At 52.7% G+C, this 20,186-nt stretch overlaps 1 protein-coding gene and 1 long non-coding RNA gene across 6 annotated transcripts in view; one reads left to right on the forward strand and one right to left on the reverse strand.

The window, feature by feature from the left end:
* Positions 1–1,975: 1,975 nt before the first annotated feature.
* The window catches only part of LOC310692375 (uncharacterized protein), a 52,691-nt gene continuing 34,480 nt past the window's right edge, over positions 1,976–20,186 (reverse strand). The window contains exons 4-8 of one of the 5 annotated variants that reach the window (XM_083473272.1): positions 17,638–17,705; positions 17,248–17,548; positions 14,967–15,034; positions 5,277–5,608; positions 1,976–4,557 (exon numbers count right to left, since the gene is read on the reverse strand). In XM_083473272.1, coding sequence (XP_083329398.1) covers positions 5,450–5,608; positions 14,967–15,034; positions 17,248–17,548; positions 17,638–17,705 — 596 coding nt within the window. In that variant the 3' untranslated portion in view covers positions 1,976–4,557; positions 5,277–5,449. The other 4 variants (XM_083473271.1, XM_083473273.1, XR_014518746.1 and 1 more) reach the window with 4 other exon arrangements.
* On the forward strand, positions 5,822–7,566 carry LOC310692419. The gene is made up of 2 exons (XR_014518790.1): positions 5,822–6,154; positions 6,554–7,566. It is a non-coding gene; the product is annotated as an uncharacterized lncRNA (long non-coding RNA).

Here is a 20,186-nt window from a genome sequence, read left to right on the forward strand (position 1 = left end):
GAGGACCTGCCAAGCTGTCAACATCTGTGGACATGTCAAGCCAGGGAACCAAGTCACATGCACCAGTGATGGGTGACACTAATAATAACAATAACAGTAATAATAATAATAATTTGACCGAACTGCGGGAGGCAGTGGAAGACAGGAGTGCCTGGTGTGCTCTGGTCCATGGGGTCACGAAGAGATGGACATGACTAAATGACTAAACAACAACAACAACATGCCACTCATCTCCTCTGGGTTTCAGAGTTCCTCCTACTTTCAGAGTTGCTTCTGGGTTGAGGCCACTGTGGGTCAGGCCAGAGGGTTCTGTTGGGGTGTGTGGTTGTGCCTCCCTTTGTTCTGCATCTTGCTTCCCTGCCCCTTCCTTTAGCTGCTTGATGGTAGAGTTGGAAGGGATGCCAAGGGTCATCTAGTCCAACCCCCGGCAATGCCAGGATCCTGCCCACTGCCAGCCCTGGCTGGACCACAAACTCCGACCATCTTCTTACCAGCCAGATGCACTGACCCCTTGCAATTCTGCCTGGGCTGGAGAAAGGGGAGAGAGAAATGTTTTGCTCTCTGTCCCTCAGGACATGGATATGGGACCCACGCCATTCAGCCCTGTCAATATCTCAAGGGCCATCACAGGGAGGAGGGAGGAAGCTTGTTTTCTTCTGCTCCAGAGGCCCTCAGGACCTGAAGTCATGCCTTCAAGTTACAAGAAAGGAAATTCCATTACTTGGCGGTTTTTGAGCAGAGGTGGGATGGCCATCTGCCATGGATGCTTTAGCTGAGATTCCTGTATTGCAAGGGGTTGGTCTAGATGACCCTCAGGGTCCCTCCTAACACTACAATTCTATGGTCCTATGATTTAAAGTGCATCCAATGAGCATTTGAAGCACATGACGTCCCCCAAATGATTCTGGTCGTTGTAGCTTTCCTCTCACAGACCTACAATTCTCAGAACCCCCGACGAGCTACAATTCCCAAAATTGTTTGGGGAAAGACACCTGCTTTTTAGAACAGACAGGAGAACCGGCAGCTCACTTCCCCCAATTTCCTAGGAAGCAGCAGAGGGAAGATTATGCGCCTCTAATTGGATGACTTGACAGAGATGGGTGTATAAAACATTGCTCCAAAAGTCGGGTTTCTCCCCCCTCTCTGCCCAGTGGGCAGTGGGGGCAACAGCCCAAGGGGTTCCAGACTCTCCCCTTTGGAGAACTGAGACATGGCGGAGACTGTCATGGCTTTAAGAAAGAGTAGAGTCATTTCCAGAGGGACTTGTCCTTCACAGCAGGGCAGCCAGCCTTCCCAAGTTGGATTCCAGACTCCCTTCCTCCTCCTCCTTCCCTCACCACTTGCTCATAGCCTCTCTTTTCCTGCCACCTAAGCACCCACTAGGGACACGGGTGGTGCTGTGGGTTAAACCACAGAGCCTAGGACTTGCCGATCAGAAGGTCGGCGGTTCGAATCCCCATGACGGGGTGAGCTCCTGTTGCTCGGTTCCTGCTCCTGCCAACCTAGCAGTTCGAAAGCACATCAAAGTGCAACTAGATAAATAGGTACCACTCTGGCGGGAAGGTAAATGGCGTTTCCGTGCGCTGCTCTGGTTCACCAGAAGCGGCTTAGTCATGCTGGCCATATGACCCGGAAGCTGTATGCCGGCTCCCTCGGCCAATAAAACGAGATGAGCGCTGCAACCCCAGAGTCGGTCATGACTGGACCTAATGGTCAGAGGTCCCTTTACCTTTACCTTTAAGCACCCACTTATCCCGCCCCCCTTCCAGATCCCCCGTCTCTGTTCACACCACAGGACAAAGGAGAAGGACTTCTCTTGCATTTCCAGTTAGTCCCTCAGGGGCCTTGTATTGCGTGTTCAGACCCAGAAACCTCCCCCCCTAAATAAATTCACACTTGACTCAAGTTTTGGTTTGGTTTCTGGCAGAATTTAGGCCACAACTTTATTGATTACAGAAAGTGACTGGTCCCAGGGTTTAGTGGGTATCCCCCCTAATTCTATATTTTTTAAAAAAAGGTGTAATAGGATAATTGAGGTGAAGCCATTAGAATTCCCAAGGGAACGTCAAGCAGGGAGGGAGGGGGGATGAGAGAGAGTGGAATTCTGGAGGAGAGAGAAGATTGGAGGAGAGTTTGAAAGGGAGTTTGAATGTTGAGAGGAGGCAGTTGAGAGTCAGTTGAGAGCGGTGGGTTCTTGAAGGAGGCACTTGGTGGGGGACCTGAAGCTGGGCAGGTCAGCTATTCAGCTTAGGATCAATAGTCCAGTTGCCATTGCCCGGGGCATGTGGCTGTTCCCTGACAAGAGAAGAGGGCTCTGCCAGTTCCCCAGGAACAGAATAACCTCAATTTAGGAGGGCCACGGAGCTAAGGCTTGGCTTGTACTGCTAAGGCCCAGAAGCCTCACACCACCCTCTCCAGTTACCTGGAAAGCTGCTTTACGGACCTGGGCTACACCTGATTATCGTCTTCCCAAGCAACTTAAAAATGTAAAGCTGGTGGTCAGTGAAAGAGGTTTAAAGACTTCTCAAGGCAAATCTAAAAGAAAAGAAATGTAGTATAAACAATTCTGAAAAGCTGCCTTGCGAGCGCTCAAATTGGAGAACAGCCTTTACTGAAGGTGTCATGGACTTTGAAGACGCTCGAACTCAGGAAGAAAGAGAGAAACGAGTTAAGAGGAAGGCATGTTCAGCAAATCCTCACCATGAATGACTCACGCCAGGAAACCGCCAGGAAACTGCAAGGACATGTGGACCCAGAATTGGCCTCTACAGTCCATTATGGACTCACTGTTAAGATTGTGTTCATGGAAGACAATCTTACTTGGCTATGTGTGATGCCCCTGCCCTGACCTTGCTCCCCAAGAAAGCTTGGCTCCCCCACTTCCGGACAAGGGCATCTCCTTTCTGCTCTCATGCAGGAAGGTTATTCTCCCATTCTCTGTTGACACTCAACTTGGAGGGTGTTCTCCCAGCCCCAGGCAAATCTTCCCTTCCTCTTTCCTGTTCTTTTTATGAGAGGCTTTGGCAGAAGACACAGCAGTGCAAACAGAGGATCTTGGAAGAAAGAAGGCGTCTTTGAAGCAGGAGAGAAATTGACGCTAAGGGCTGCTTTGAGGGAAGAATCACTGGACATGTGAATGGGCTGTCACAGGCCATGAGAGGCACCCAAAGAGCATCTCTGACTACATGGCTTAAAAAGAGGATGAGGCGACTGAATGGAGGAGAGGGTGGTCAAAGGGTACTACTCCTGATAAAAATGCTTCAGGATAGCCGTTGCAGGGGCATTTCCTCCTACCTGATCTTATAAGGGCTCCCCATTTGTCCTCCGTACGGGCGTCTGGGCTCCGTCCCAGCCGGCCTAGCACAGAAGCAGCAGCCAAAATCTCCTCCCTCTGTGAAATAACTCTAGATGCGGTTTTAATGGGAGGAAACTTTGGCTGCTGCTTCTGCGCCAAACCGAGCCGGGAAGGAGCCATGCCCGTACAGAGAAGGGGCAGTGGCAAAGCGTTGCGAGGGTTGACAGCCATTAACCGCCGGGATGTTGTGTGGTTCTTCATCCTGGGAGCCGGAGCTGGAGCCTCATCCCTGGAGGCGTGGCCCGGTTTTATTTGTGGGGGGGCCTTCAGCAGCAGCCACAGTGGTGCACAAGCAAGATCTTGCAAGAAAGAAGGAATCTTTGAGGCAGGGAAGAACGGAATGCTACACGCTGTTTCGAGGGAAGAATCCCTGGACATGTGAATGGTCTGTCACAGACCAAACTCCAGGGACGGTGCTTCAAAAAGCCGTTGCAGGAAGTCCCAGGTGCGCAGAGGGCTCTTGGGCTCGAATCCTGTTTGTGGCCAGCGACATACAGAAGGGGGTAGGGGGGTGGTCCGCCCAGGGTGCCATCCTGAACGGGGGTGACATTTCGGCACCCCTTCCCCGACCGCAACCCCCAAACCCGCAAATTGCGAGCGGCAAAGCATAGACCAGATAAAGCAATAAAATCATGCCTAGCCAGGGCACCACTCAGGAGAATCACGCTTAGGCAGGGTTCTATGTGGAAGGACAGTCCTTTAGGTTGCTCGTGGCTGAAGGACATGCCCTTTGCACAGGCTCAGAGGGCCCCTGGTGAGTTTTGGGTTTCCAAGCATAAAGACCCCCCACAAAAAGGTGGAGGAGACCTGGGCAGAGTGTTTTGCCCTCTGCACCCCAAAGCAGCTTGGATGCAGGAAAAGTCAATTGCCACGCCCCCCTCTATTCATGTGCCAAAGCCCCTGCCTCCGCCACTGTTTGTGACTTTCCCACTGGGTGGCCCCTGGGAGAAGAGGAGCATGGACCAGGGAGGCCCTTGGCCTGATCCTGCAGGCCCTCCTTGTGTGTTTCCTAAGGCCTCCCTCCTTCCCCCTGTACCATAACCTCAGGGGCGAGAGGCTGTCGTTTGGGCTCCAGTCCCTCCCGGAGGAATGCGGCGGTTCCACTGCTGAACTTCTCCCTCACTGCAAAACAAACAGAGACATCATCAGGTGCCTGGCTCCCAGCCACGCTAGCCCCAGTCTGGGGCACGAGGGGGGGGGACCTGGGAAGGGGCATTTCCTCCTACCTGATCTTATAAGCTGCCCCAACCTGACCTCCTCCGTACGGGTGTCTGGGCTCCATCCCGACTGGCCTGGCACAGAGACAGCAGCCCAAGTCTCCCCCGGCTCCAGAATAACTCCGGAAGTGTTCTTGATGGGGGGAAACCTTGGCTGCTACTTCTGCGCCAAGTAGGGCCGGGAAGGAGCCATGCCCACATGGAGAAGGGGCAGTGGGGAAGAGATGCCAGGGTTGCCAGCCGGGAACCGCCGGGATGTTCTCTCGTCCTTCATCCCGGGAGCTGGAGCCTCATCCCTGGAGGCCTGGCCCTGTGGAGGCGTGGCTCTGTGCCCATGCCCACGTCACCACTGGCTGCCAATGATCGCTGCTCCTGCCTGGGCACATAATGGCCAGACCCCTGGCTTGGAAGGAGGGGGTGAGGGGCTGGGGAGAGACAGGCCTGCTCCCCCCCCCACTCCAGCACTCAATTGGCATTTCCCCCTACCTGAACTCTGAGCCTTTCCACACTTTGCCTCCCTATGGGGGTCTTTGTCCTTCCCTCTGTCCCAGTACCTCTGGGGTGAGAGGCCTTTGTCTGGGCTCCAGTCCCTCCCGGGATGCAGCTGCTCCCAGGCTGAACCTTCTCCTCGCTGCAAAACAAACGGAGATATCAGCAGGCGCCTGGCTCCCAGGCACGATAGCCCAGTCTGGGGGGGGGGGGACCTGGGAAGGGGGCATTTCCTCCTACCTGATCTTATTAGCTGCCCCAACCTGTACTCCTCCATACGGGCGTCTGGGCTCCGTCCCGGCCGGCTTGGCACAGAGGCAGCAGCTCAAGTCTCCCCCGGCTCCAGAATAACTCTGGAGGTGTTCTTGATGGGGCGAAACCTTGGCTGCTACTTCTGTGCCAAGTAGGGCCGGGAAGGAGCCATGCCCGCACGGAGAACAGGCGGAGGAGGAGGCAGGCGAGGATCAGGGGCCGGGAACCACCATGATGCTCTGTTGTTCTTCGTCCCGGGAGCAGGCGCTGGAGCCTCATCCCTGGAGGCGTGGTCCTGTGGAGGAAGCAGGACATCATGGGAGAATGGGCCTCTGATGGGCCAAAAACAATGGAAGGACCCCTTTGTTCCCTCTGCCCCAGTACCTGAGGGTTGTCACGTCTCTCCAGGGATTTGACCAGAACAAAGTATGGGGAGAGGCTCCCTCCCTGCAAAGAAAACGGAGACATCAGCAGGCGCCTGGCTTGGGAAGGGGCATTTCCTCCTACCTGATCTTATCAGGGCTCCCCACTTCTTCTCAGTACGGGTGTTCGACTGGCCTAGCACAGAAGCAGCAGCCAAAGTCTCCTCCCTCTCAGAAATCACTCGAGAAGATGTTTTAATGGGAGGAAACTTTGGCTGCTGCTTCTGCGACAAACAGGGCCAGGAAGGAGCCATGCCCACATGGAGAAGGGGCAGTGGGGAAGCGCCACAAGGGACGTCAGCCGGGAACCTCCAGGATGTTGTCCGGGTCTTCATCCTGGGAGCCGGCGCTGGAGCCTCATCCCTGGAGGCGTGGCCCTGTGGAGGAAGGCGGACATCACATGAGTATGGAAGCCACAGGTGGGGAGAGTGTTTCTAGGACTCCCAAAACATGTTTCACAAGGATCCATTCGTTCCCTCTGCCCTGGTACCTGATGTTCGCCACGTCTCTCCAGGGATTTGGCCAGAACAAAATACGTGTTGGGGAAAGGCTCCCACACTGCAAAGAAAAAAGAAACATGAGCAGGCGCCTGGCTCCCTGCCACGCTAGCCCCAGTCTGGGGCATGAGGGTGGGGGACAAGGGAAGGAAGCATTCCTAGAATATGGGGCACTCATTTGGCATTTCCACTTACCTGAGCTAGGAGCCTTTCCCCCTTTGCTCTGGCCGGCCTCTCGCCTAAGGAAGAAACAAGCTCCGTTAGTCTGATTGGCTGGAGGAGTTCCAGATAAATATATAGGCATATCTATTTCATTCTAAGGTTCATTATGGTAACTGAGACCACCAGTTGAGCTTGGCTAGAACCTCAGGAAGGACATTTGCATGGGATGCAGAAATTAGAGAATAAGATGGGCTAAGAAGGCAAGGAGAGCCACTTCTTCCCCTGGTCCAGTTCCACACACCATGTCTGCTTCTGACTGAAGGAAGGAATGACCGGGGGGGGGGGATTCTGGGATTGATTTCTACAGAAGCATTCCCCACTGGAGCCAGATTATTCAATGGACAGAGCAGGCGCCTGGCTCCCAGCCAGGCTAGCCCCAGTCTGGGGCAGGAGGGTGGGGGACCTGGGAAGGGGCATTTCTTCCTACTTAATCTTATCAGGGCTCCCCACTTCTCCGCCATACAGGCGTCCGACCAGCCTAGCACAGAAGCAGCAGCCAAAGTCTCCTCCCTCTCAGAAATCACCTGAGAAGCTGTTTTAATGGGAGGAAACTTTGGCTGCTGCTTCTGCGACAAACAGGGCCAGGAAGGAGCCATGCCCACACAGAGAAGAGGCAGTGGGGAAGTGTCGCGAGGGACATCAGCCAGGAACCGCTGGGATGTTCTCTCACCCTTCATCCCGGGAGCTGGAGCCTCATCCCTGGAGCCTGGCCCTGTGGAGGAAGCAGGATACAGTATGTGAGCCAAAGCACGCTAGAGACCTTTCCCTTGAAACCATAGGCTGTGTACCCACCATACCTTTGGAGCTCATCCCCACTTCCCCTTGGGTCATGTGCCCAGCAATCTCAGGTGTGTTAACATATTTGCTCTTTGCTAGACGGGCCAGCCTGGTTTGCTAAAGTCAGCCCAGGAATTCCTTGTCTGGCACAGTTGTGCAGCCTGTACTTTCATAGATATCCCAATTTATCAAAATTCTACCTTTTGTGTATTTCTGGGGTTTGGGAGGTTTCTGGCAAATGTATAACACTATTTTGCCTGCACGGTTTTTAATGCCACTATTGATGTGAACCAATGCATGATTATAAAGTAAATAAAGCTTATTTTTAAAGTTCCCATGTTGTTGATGCCTGATTCTTTCTTAAGTGGGGCAAAGGGAGGGAAGGCAGCTAGCTTCATGGCTGGACTTGCTCAAAAGAAGGTTTTGCAGCCTGATTCCTATCCTTTTAAGTTTGCTGTCAAGGATGGAATTTTAATGTTTTTAAAGAACCAGGTGGCAACCCTTCTTCAGGTATACAGGACCCACACTGTGAATTGTGCTCACAAACGTACTGGGATCATCATATGTCCTTTAGGACTGGGGTTCTCTGGTCCTGCCAGCTGCTCCCAGTCCCCAATCTAGCTGTCGCTACATCTGCTGGCTCCTCTCAGATACACCCGAGCCAATCTGTTCTGAGGGAAATCCCTTCCTATCCTCCAATATATGGTCTTCTGTTAGAGCTTGAGCAGGACCAAACCCCATCTCCCAGGCGTCCCCTTGAAGGCAAGGCACAATCCTGGGACCCTCAACACCCAACGGTTTTCCATTTCCGAGGCACGGGGTCCCTCCCCAACTCAAGAACGGGGCATCTGAGCTCCTCCCACCTTCCTGGTTCCTCCTCATGACTGAGTTCCTAGGACTCCACGGATCTCTGCTAATGGGAGCTATTCCCAGAGCGCCTAACAAACTACAGTTCCCAGGATCTTTGGGGGGAAGACATCTGCTTTTTAGAACCGGCGCTTCAGGTTACAGAATCCACTAACCCAGAAATAGTACCTCGGGTTCAGAATTTTGCTTCAGGATGAGAACAGAAATTGCACGGTGGCTGTGCAGTAGCAGTGGGAGGCCCCATTAGCTAAAGTGGGGTACCTCAGGTTGAGAACAGTTTCAGGTTAAGAATGGGCCTCCAGAACGAATTAAGTCCTTAACCCAAGGTACCACTGTACTAGTAGTAGTAGTAGTAGTAGTAGTAGTAGTAGTAGTAGTAATTTGTACCCTGCCCATCTTCCTGGGTTGCCCCAGCCACTCTGAGGTAGAATGAGCAATCTAAGGTCTAAATCCCCTTCCTGTGTTTCTGTTTGGGAGGGGCTGTGGCTCAGTGGCAGAGCATCTTCTGGGCACCCAGAAGGGCCTTGACTCAACTCCCTGCTTGGCTTCAGGTATGGGGATGAGAAGGCCCAGCTTGCAGGTTCGATCCCCATCTGGCACAGCTGCATCTCCATGCATTGCAGGGGTTGGACTAGATGACCCTCAAGGTCCCTTCCTGCTCTGTGATTCTTTGATCCTAAGGATGCAAGAAGCATTGGCACTCCCGCTGTGCTAACGCAACACAGGCACACAGAGAGACAGACTGAAGCTCGGCCAGGGAGTGTTCAGTCGCCAGAGGTGAATATGCAGGAAAGCGCCTGGCCCTTTGCCTGGCAGAAGACCTCACCCACTGGGCTGCATAGACAGCTGCCTGAGGAGCCAGATCCCGGGTCCTGGGAGCTCCAGACTGCCTTCCTCTGGCCTGGCTGGCAGCAGCTCACCTGGGAATCAGAGTTTCCCCAAGCCTCACCTGGAGATGCTGAGGACTGACCCTGTGGCCTTCCACGTGCGCTGAGCTATGGCCTAAAAAGGCCCCTGGGTGGGTCCATCCTTGGTATATCTAGGCCAGGCTGGGAGCAACTGCTACCTGCCCCCCTTTGGACAACCATGGCCAGGCAGTTGACAGCTGGGATGAGGAACCCAAGGCCCACCATCTGATTCCCTGCATCCCAGAGATGGCACAGAGAGAGAGGCAGAGACTGTCTCTTGTGGGGAGGGGACTCTGCAATCTTGCCGTGCAGCAAACACGGCCCACTTTGCCTTGTCCCATGATCAGCTGCAGCTCTAAATATACCATATTTTCTCCTGGGGATTAGAAATTTGTCTTTTTAATTTTTTATTTAAGAAATGCAATATTAGACCAAGGCAGACTGTTTCAAAACCCTAATGTGCCTGCTAGGTGGTGGTGCTTCAAAAACATCCCAAAGTGCTTTACCCAAAGCTCTAAATTTACCATATTTTCCCATTGGGACTAGAAATCTGTCTTTTCACATCTTTCCTTCCTCTTACCTGTTCTTTTCTCAAGGGAGACTTGGGCAGCAGCAGTTTTCCCAAAATTCTTTGAAGTCAGATTCCTCCACTTGAAACAAAAACAAAAACCACCTTGCGGTTTTATCCTACTGCATTTGTAGTATTGCCATAATGTCCAGGGTGTGAATGGACTCAGGGGGAAGCCTCATAACAACCACACACACACACACACACACACACACACACACACCCTCTCTGATCTGACAAGCTCTATTGTGAAGGCAACGGTTCCTACGTTTTGGGGAAACTGCAGCCATTGGGGAGAGGTATGCCTTAGGCCACCACCTCACAGGGAACAAGACAACTATGGTCCTCCTTTAAAAAGTGGCTCCTTGGTGAAGCATCTCCTTTGGAGACAGAAGGGCCCAGATTCCATCCGGATAAGGCTGGGAGATGCTGGTGCCTGAATTCCTGCAGAGCCCTGCAGCCGTAGACCATACACCGAACAAGGCGTGGGCCCACGGTCAGGATAATAAGGCAGTTTCCCCTACCAGCCCGCTGGCAAAATGCTCCTTTGTCTGCATCTCTTGCCTCTGGTGTGGGTGAACGAGGCACCTCCCGGTGGGCTGGATTTGGTTCTGGCGCCTCCACCCACCGACCCAGAAGATAAAAAGCTTTTTTACCCCCTTACAAGGAAGTATAGGAGGCCTAGAGGGGCCAATAGTGCACATTTGATTGACCAGTCCTGTTGCTCCTCTTTTTCTTGTTGGCCAAGCCCAACTGTGACCTTGCTAATGGCACTGCGCCGTCTTTTAAGATTTGCTGGACTTTGAAAATCCAAAAGAGGTTTCCCACCTGCACATTGGCTTTGTACATGCCGAGCGAAATGAGACAGGCGACTGAAGGCCTCGCTTTTTTCTCTTCTGCGCTCCCCTCCCCCCAGAACAACCTTTCTTGTACATTTTTAAAAATATGGTTAAAGCAATATCACTCTGTATGTTTGCAAAGCTGTATGATGTCTTAACGTGCTTTATTAAATTATGTTATTCATATATTGTTATTGGTGAAAACATTTGTATCAGTGAGACAGTTTGTAAATGGTAATCAGTGCTACAACTTTGTCCTTCAGCTCCGGGGTCTGGGATTGTTGTGCTTTGCAAGTTCTCTCTCCCCCATCGCCACCCCTCAAAATCCCAAGCTCCACAAAAAGGGCCCAAATGGCGTCATCCCAATGGAAAACTGAAGTCTCTTGTCAGTTTAAAGACAATGGGGTGATGGATGTTGTTCTGGACTTGGTGGCGGAGTATGAAATATCTATGGCAGCAACTAGATAAAGGGATTTCTCTGATTATCATTCTACTTGCATATGGCACCATGATTGCATTATCTTCCTTCCGAATAGTTTTGACACCATTGCTGCTGCTTTTGGTACCACAGAACTCAAACTGTCTTTATATGTTTTCAGTGAGGCCGAAACTAGAAGTGACATTGAATACGTCTTTGCATTTAACAGGTGCCATTTTTGCAAAACCACAAATAGCAGCTGGGTGGGTGGGCGAGTGAGAGCAGCTTAACCCTTTGATGAGAGGGAAGCTCCCTTGGGCATCGCTGGTGGCTTTCCAATCCCAATGTCAATAGTAGTTTCAAGGAAGGAATTTCCCTTGTGACTGAAACAGGGGAGATTTCCGAAAATAGAGGCATGGAAAGGCCATATGGTTCAATCTAGTACCCAACCAGATATTCACAGCAGTAAATATAATGTAGGGATCACAGCTGAGGGCCTGCCCAGCTGTCAACAGCTGTGGACAAGTCAAGCCAGTGAGCCAGGTCACATGCACAAGTGACAGGTGACACTAATAATAATAATAATAATAATAATAATAATAATAATAATTCTATGCCACTCATCTCCCCTCTGGGCCTCGGAGCGCCTCCTACCTTCACAGTTCCTTCTCATTATAGCTGATGGGCACACTTTTCTCTCACCATCATCTAACAGGCATCCCTCTTGCAGGCCACTATAAGACTTGCATTCAAATCAGCACTCTGTGACATGAGCTGGCAAACAGGGGCCAGGTTGTTTTGTTGTCAGGAAGCTGAATGAATAGGCTCAAAGTGTGCTGGGATGAGGCCACCGTGGGTCAGGCCAGAGGGTGCTGTTGGGGGGGGGGTGTTTGTGCCTCCCCTTGTTCTGCATCTTGCTCCCACGCCCCTTCCTTTAGCTGCTTGATGGAATCATAGCAGGGTAGATTTGAGAGGGATCCCAAGGGTCATCTAGTCCAACCCCAGACAATGCCAGGATCCTGCCCAATGCCAGCCCTGGCTGGGCTCCAAACTCTGACCATCTTCTCCTTACCAGCCAGATGCACAGACCCCTTGCAATTCCTCCTAGGGTAGAGTAAGGGGAGAGAGAACCAAATAAGCCCAAATCCTACCATTTATTAATTTCTATTGTTTAATGGGATCCCCCCTCAATCCATAACAATATTGTGGGTAATAGGGTAATTGAGGTAATGATATCAGAATTCCCAAGGGAATGTCAAGCAGGGAGGGAGGGGGGAAGAGAGAGTGTGGAATTCTGGGGGAGAGAGACGATTGGAGGAGGCTTGGAAAGGGAGTTTGAATGTTGGTGGGGGAGGCAGTTGAGAGTCGGTTGAGAGCGGTGGGTTCTGGAGGGAGGAGGTCAGCTGGGCTGGGCAGTTATTCAGCTTAGGATCAGTATGAGAGTCGTTTGACGGTGGCCAAAAAGGAACAGAGACGCAGAGAGGGACTGTGAGTCTCCTGTGGAGGCCAGGGAATGTGGCAGTCCCATGCCCAGAAACAGAATAACCACAATTTTGGATGGCCACAGAGCCAGGCTTGGCTTGTTTTCCTAATGCCCAGATACCTCACACCACCCTCTGAAAACACCTGGAAAGCAGCTTAACAGACCTGGGCTATGCCTGATTATCATCTTCCCAAGCAAGTTAGAAATGTAATGCTGGTGCTCAACGAAAGAAGTTTAAAGACTCTCTCAAGGCAGATCTAAAAGAAATGTTGTGTAAACAATGGGGGAATGCTGGCCTGCAAATGCTCCAATTGGAGAACAGCCTTTACCAACAGTGTCATGGACTTTGAAGACACACAAACTCAGGACAAAAGGGAGATATAAACTAGGAGGAAGAATGTTTGGCAAACCCTCACCGTGATCAACTCCCACCAGAAACCTATGTCCCCACTGTGGAAGGAAGTGTGGATCCAGAATTGGCCTCCACAGTCCATTATGGACTCACTCTTAAGACCATGTTCGTGGAAGACAATCTTACTTGGCTACGAGTGATCGCCAAAGAAGAAGATGATAGATTTGGGTGCTACAGCCAATTTCATGGCCTTCATGGAAAATCCTTCTGGGAAGATGCTCCCCCTCCCCCCAGTTGGTCCATCACTTCCACCATTGTGCTCCCCAAATGCTGGCACCCACCCAGCAGGTGGAGGCGCACCTTGGGGAGTGGGATAGTGTCATGGGGCAGGAATCTGCTTCACCTGCTGAACAGCAGCCTGAAGGGGTAAAAGGGGGAGTGACTTCACCTGCGGCTTCAAGGACCCCAAGAAGAAAGCGCTGATGAAAACCAGCTGGCTCCAGCCTTCTTAAGCAGAGCTCCCAGTAGCAGCCAGAGAAGGCAGAGAAGGAAAGAAAACAGCTTGCTTTTTTCCTTTTTAACACTGTTTATTATGAAATATTATTTGATCATTGGCATATCGAAAGCAACCAGTTGCTCTAATTTCTTTATTTAGTTTTAACATGTGCCAGTCATGCCGCTCTCCGCTTTCAGGGAAGGGCACATTCAGACAGCAACCAGGACATCCGAGAAAACATGCAAGGCACTGAGTAGCATAGATTCCTCCAGCGACATGGAAGGACTTTACAACCCAGAAAAGCAAGACCGAAATGTCACAGAAGACTGCGTTTGGCTCTTGTCTATCAGCGTGGGAAGTGGCGACGAAGACCATTCTCTGGAAGCGTGGCCCTATGAAAATATTAATCTGAATTTTCAGCATTAAGCCTTAGTCCAGAAGTCACCTTGAGACCTGCTTCCTCACATCAAAGTTCAAATGTTGAGAGAAGTGCTTAATCAAGGAGCTGGTGCATGTGATCGCTCTTTCCTGTTCATATATTTTGGGAGTCAATCCAGAAATGCAAGACTGGAATGCTACAGATGACGGAGTTTGGCTCTTGTCCGTCAGCTTGGGAAGTGGCGATGGAGACCATTCTCTGGAAGCGTGGCCCTGTGGAGGAATCCACTTCCGGACAAGACCATCTCTTTTCTCCTCTCATGCAGGAAGGTTCTTCCATTCTCTGTTGACACTCATCTTGTAGGGTGTTCTCCAGCCCCATGCAAATCTTTCCTTCCTCTTACCTGTTCTTTTTATAAGGGCGGCTTGGGCAACAGCCACAGGGGACAGTGTTCCTACGACTCCCCAAACATGTTTCAATAGGACCCCTTCCTTCCTTCTGCCCCAGTACCTGAGGGTCCTCACGTCTCTCCAGGGATTTGGCCAGAAGAAAGTATACCCACGGGCGAGGGTGTCTGGCCAGCTGACCCAGGGAAGGAGGGGGACAGAACAAGCACCCCTGCCATGCTGCCCATGCCCACGTCACCACTGGCTGCCAACGATCGCTGCTCCTGCCTGGGCACATAATGGCCAGACCCCTGGCTTGGAAGGAGGGGGCGAGGGGCTGGGGAGAGACAGGCCTGCTCCCCCCCCCCCACTCCAGCACTCAATTGGCATTTCCCCCTACCTGAACTCTGAGCCTTTCCACACTTTGCCTCCCTATGGGGGTCTTTGTCCTTCCCTCTGTCTCAGTACCTCTGGGGTGAGAGGCCTTTGTCTGGGCTCCAGTCCCTCCCAGGATGCAGCGGCTCCCAGGCTGAATCTTCTCCTCCCTGCAAAACAAACGGAGACATCAGCAAGTGCCTGGCTCCCAGCCACGCTAGCCCCAATCTGGGGCAGGAGGGTGGGGGACCTGGGAAGAGGCATTTCCTCCTACCTGATCTTATCAGCTGCCCCAACCTGACCTCCTCCGTACGGACGTCTGGGCTCCGTCCCGACCGGGCTGGCACAGAGGCAGCAGCCAAAGTCTCCCCCCGGCTCCGGAATAACTCGGGAGGTGCTTTTGATGGGGGGAAACATTGGCTGCTGCTTCTGTGCCAAGTAGGGCCGGGAAGGAGCCATGCCCACACAGGGAACGGATGGAAGGTGAGGCAGGCGAGGATCAGGGGCCGGGAACCGCCATGACAGTCTCTTGATAATAATCCTGGCGCTGGAGCCTCATCCCTGGAGGTGTGGCCCTGGGGAGGAAGCAGGACATCATATGAGAAGGGGCCTCTGATGGGCCAAAAACAATGGAAGGACCCCTTTGTTCCCTCTGCTCCAGTACCTGAGGGTCGTCAAATCTCTCCAGGGATTTGACCAGAACAAAGTATATGTTGGGGAAAGGCTCCCTCCCTGCAAAGAAAATGGAGACATCAGCAGGCTCCTAGCTCCCAGTCATGCTAGCACAGTCTGAAGGGTGGGGGATCTGGGAAGGGGGCATTTCCCCCTACTTGAACTCTGAGCCTTTCCACACTTTGCCTCCCTATGGGGGTCTTTGTCCTTCCCCCTGTCCCATTAGCTCTGGGGGGAGAGGCCTTTGTCTGGGCTCCAGTCCCTCCCAGGATGCAGCGGCTCCCAGCCTGAACCTTCTCCTCACTGCAAAACAAACGGAGATATCAGCAGGCGCCTGGCTCCCAGGCACGCTAGCCCAGTCTGGGGCAGGAGGGGGGGGGACCTGGGAAGGGGCATTTCCTCCTACCTGATCTTATTAGCTGCCCCAACCTGACCTCCTCCGTACGGGCGTCTGGGCTCCGTCCCGGCCGGCTTGGCACAGAGGCAGCAGCCCAAGTCTCCCCCGGCTCCAAAATAACTCTGGAGGTGTTCTTGATGGGGCGAAACCTTGGCTGCTACTTCTGCGCCAAGTAGGGCCGGGAAGGAGCCATGCCCGCACGGGGAACGGATGGAGGGTGAGGCAGGCGAGGATCAGGGGCCGGGAACCGCCGTGATGGTCTGTTGTTCTTCGTCCCGGGAGCAGGCGCTGGAGCCTCATCCCTGGAGGCGTGGTCCTGTGGAGGAAGCAGGAAGCATCTGATGAGAAGGGGCTGGGGCGGCTGAAAAACTACTGCCCCATTTTTGATGACCCCCCAAAAGAAGTTCCACAAGGACCCCTTCCTTCTGTCCCAGTACATGATGTTCGCCACGTCCCTCCAGGGATTTCGCCAGCACGAAGTAGACGTTGGGGAAAGGCTCCCTCCCTGCAAAGGAAATGGAGTAATCAGCAAGTGACTGGATCCTAGATGATAGCACCAGTCTGGCGCATGAGGGGGGGGGGGGACACGGGAAGGAAGCATTCCTAAAATATGGGGCACTCAGTTGGCATTTCCACTTACCTGAAGTGGGAGCCTTTCCCCCCTCATTCTGGCGGGCCTCTCGCCTGAGGAAGAAACAAGCTGTTATTCTGATTGCTTGGAGGAGTTCCAGATAAATATATAGATGATAATATTTATTATTATCATCTATATATTTAGACATATTTATGGACATATTTTTGAGCCCATTTTGTGCCCCACCCCTCACCTGCGCCCCTGTTGGGGGCCCACCTCACCACCCCCTAGCTACGGCCCTGCCTGTACCACCCTACAATTTGGCACCCCTCCCGCATTGTTTTAGCCCCCTCTGCAGCATGGTGCCCAGCCTGAGCGCCCCAGTCATGCCATCCTAAAACTGCCCCAGCGCAGCCTTGGCAAAGGATCCCACTCCTTGTCCTGGCCAGGTGGACCACAGAGAAACCCTCTCCATAAAACTATAGGGATCTCTAAATCAGGCCTTTCTCCTCCAGCTGGCAAGATCACTGGGAAACACTTCCCCTGCCACACAAGGTCACAACATAAATCCGGATTTTGGTGGGTTTCCCTGCACCACTGGGCTGCTGCTGGGCTGCTTGTGGTTTCCCCAAACCACGTCCCTGTGAAGGAAGAAGGATATCGTACTCTCTAGGGGACAGGGGTCCCGTGGGCCATCCCCAGTGATTTCCTTCTGGGGCACATCACCCTCAATATTTTCTCCCCCCCCCCCCCGGCAGTCTGCCTTCCCAACTCCCTCCCTCCCTTCCTCACTCTTCCTTCTTTCCTTCTCCTGTTTGGCACAGAGCAGCCTGGCAGCCCCCCATGGGCAGGCAAGCCAGTGGAGGCAGGGCCCTCCTGCGGTGGAGTCATAGGGCCCCCTTCTGTAGGGACAGCCTGAGCGCTGGCGAGGGTGTCTGGCCAGCTGACCCAAGGAAGGAGGGGGACAAAACAAGCCCCCCTGCCAGGCTGCCCATGCCCACGTCACCACTGGCTGCCAACCATGGCTGCTCCTGCCTGGGCACATTTCCCCCTACCTGAACTCTGAGCTTTTCCACACTTTGCGTCCGTACGGGGGTCTTTGTCCTTCCCCCTGTCCCAGTACCTATGGGGTGAGAGGCCTTTGTCTGGGCTCCAGTCCCTCCCAGGATGCAGCGGCTCCCAGCCTGAACCTTCTCCTCGCTGCAAAACAAACGGAGACATCAGCAGGCGCCTGGCTCCCAGCCACATTAGCCCCAGTTTGGGGCAGGAAGGGGGACCTGGGAAGGGGGCATTTCCTCCTACCTGATCTTATTAGCTGCCCCAACCTGTACTCCTCCGTACGGGCGTCTGGGCTCCGTCCCGACCGGCCTGGCACAGAGGCAGCAGCCCAAGTCTCCCCCCGGCTCCGGAATAACTCTGGAGGTGTTCTTGATGGGGTGAAACCTTGGCTGCTGCTTCTGCGCCAAGTAGGGCCGGGAAGGAGCCATGCCCGCATGGGGAACGGATGGAGGGTGAGGCAGGCGAGGATCAGGGGCCAGGAACCTTCATGATAGTTTCTTGATAATAATCCTGGCTCTGGAGCCTCATCCCTGGAGGTGTGGCCCTGTGGAGGAAGCAGGACATCATATGAGAATGGGCCTCAGATGGGCCAAAAACTATGGAAGGACCCCTTTGTTCCCTCTGCCCCAGTACCTGAGGGTCGTCACGTCTCTCCAGGGATTTGACCAGAACAAAGTATATGTTGGGGAAAGGCTCCCTCCCTGCAAAGAAAATGGAGACATCAGCAGGCTCCTAGCTCCCAGCCACGCTAGCCCAGTCTGGGGCAGGAGGGGGGGACCTGGGAAGGGGCATTTCCTCCTACCTGATCTTATTAGCTGCCCCACCCTGAACTCCTCCATTCGGGTGTCTGGGCTCCGTCCCGACCGGCCTAGAACAGAAGCAGCAGCCAAATTCTCCCCTGGCTCCGGAATAAGTGTTTTTGATGGGTGGAAACCTTGGCTGCTGCTTCTGCGCCAAACAGGGCCGGGAAGGAGCCATGCCCACATGGAGAAGGGGCAGTGGGGAAGAGGTGCGAGGGACGTCAGCCGGGAACCGCCGGGATGTTGTTCGGTTCTTCATCCCGGGTGCCGGATCTGGAGCCTCATCCCTGGAGCCTGGCCCTGTGGAGGAAGCAGGATACAGTGTGGGCTCTCATGTGAATGGGCTCTCACTGTCTGCAGATTCCCCAATTATTGCATCGCCACACCATGCTGCTGGGCAAACTCACAGAGCATGAAATTGCTGGTGGCTCCTGAGGTTTTAATGCTTGCAGTTGTACTCTGTGTCCATCTGGGAACTGTAGCGTCACACGCGAGCTGAGACCAGGAATAGCCAGTGGTGGTAGAGGCCCAGTGTTGTCCCAGAGGATACATATGGGAAATGCCAGGGAACCCAGAAGTCTAAACTGACAGATCCTGACTTCTGTCTTTCAGCAGGACTCAGGGGACCACCCTGGATCCTCAGCCTTTCGCTGTTGCCTCCTTGCCTCAAATTAAAGAGTTTAAGGAACCTCTTTTCAAAGGGTCACACACAGTGATGGTGCAGAGAAATAATGCAAAATAAATCTCACTACGTTTCTGCCCCGTGTAAGCTAAAGCCTGCTAGAGACCTTTCCCTTGAAATGATAGACTGTGTACCCACCATACCTTTGGGGCTCATCCCCACTTCCCCTTGGGTCATGTGCCCAGCAAGCTCAAGTGTGTTAACAGATTTGCCCTTTGCTAGACTGGCGAGCCTAGTTTGCAAAAGTCAGCCCAGGAATTACTTGTCTGGCACAGTTGTGCAACCTGTACTTTCATTGATATCCCAATTAATCAAAAATCTACCTTTTGTGTATTTCTGGGGCTTGGGGGGTGGGGGGGTCTCCGGCAAATGTATAACACTATTTTGCCTGCACAGTTTTTAATGCCACTATTGATGTGAACCGATGCATGATTCTAAAGTAAATAAAGCTTATTTTTAAAGTTCCCATGTTGATGCCTGATTCTTTCTTAAGTGGGGAAAAGGGAGGGAAGGCAGCTAGCTTCATGGCTGGACTTGCTCAAAACAAGGTTTTGCAGCCTGATTCCGATCCTTCTAAGTTTGCTGTCAAGGATGGAACTTTACAACTCTGTTTTTAAAAAACCAGGAGGCAACCCTTCTTTAGGTAGACAGGATCCACACTGTGAATTGTGCTTGCAAACGTACTGGGAGCCACATCTGCTTTTTAGAACAGGGATGAGGAACCTGCAGCTTCCTCACGCCCATTTCCTTGGAACCGGGAACAGGAAGCTGAAGTGCTTGTTCTATCAGGATGATTGCAGGGAGCAGCAGTGCTTTTCTTCTTCTGGACTTCCATTCCAGCACCTCAATTTTTTATTTTATTTTTTGCCCAACTTTCCCCTGCTTTCCCCTTTCTGGCTGAGAAAAGAATCACACCCCTCCGTCAATGCAGCTAAGATGGCTCACTGCTGGATGCCCAGGGAAGGGCCGCCCTTGCCCGCTGCAGCAGACACCTCGTGTGTAAAGAGAGGGATGCTAATTGGGAAGCCGTGCAAGAAGAAGCAGGCAGCTTCTGGGATGCTGATTCCTGGACGTCTTGTAGCTGTGTGGATGCAGGAATGGGTGGGCAGGAGCCCTGGTCCATTTGTGGGAATGAAATAAAGCTGCCATTCGGGGATATCTTTATCAGCACCACCTGCAAAGTCACAGCGTGGTGAATAAGACGGGAATACCCAGGAATGTTACTCAGAGTAAACTGGAGGGGAAGCAGAGTAACAGGGTGGGGTGCAGTGGGGAGGGAAAGTGGGCATGATGGAAAAGCTCAAAAGTGATGCAGGACTGCAGGAGGTGTAACGCAGACTTAAGATGAGAATCGTTTTAGGGAATTCAATGTGTAATACAATACAATACAATAAAATATAATATATAGGGAACAAAAGAACCGATTTGGGCAACATCTGGAGGGAAAGGGTGAATCTCACCCCCTGGCGACACAGCTAAGATGGCTTGCTGCTTTGTGCCCAGGGAAGGGCCGCCCTTGCCCGCTGCAGCGGACACCTCGTGTGTAAAGAGAGGGGTGCTGGTTGGGAAGCAGTGGAAAAGCTCTAAATTGATGCAGGATTGCAGGAGGTAAGAACATCATTTTATGGAATTAAATGTGCGATACAATACAATAAAATACAGTATATACGAAGCAAAAGCAATTTGGGCACCATTTGGGG

This window comes from Podarcis liolepis (genome assembly GCF_965112155.1).
Source record: "Podarcis liolepis genome assembly, chromosome: 13".
NCBI lineage: Eukaryota > Metazoa > Chordata > Lepidosauria > Squamata > Lacertidae > Podarcis > Podarcis liolepis.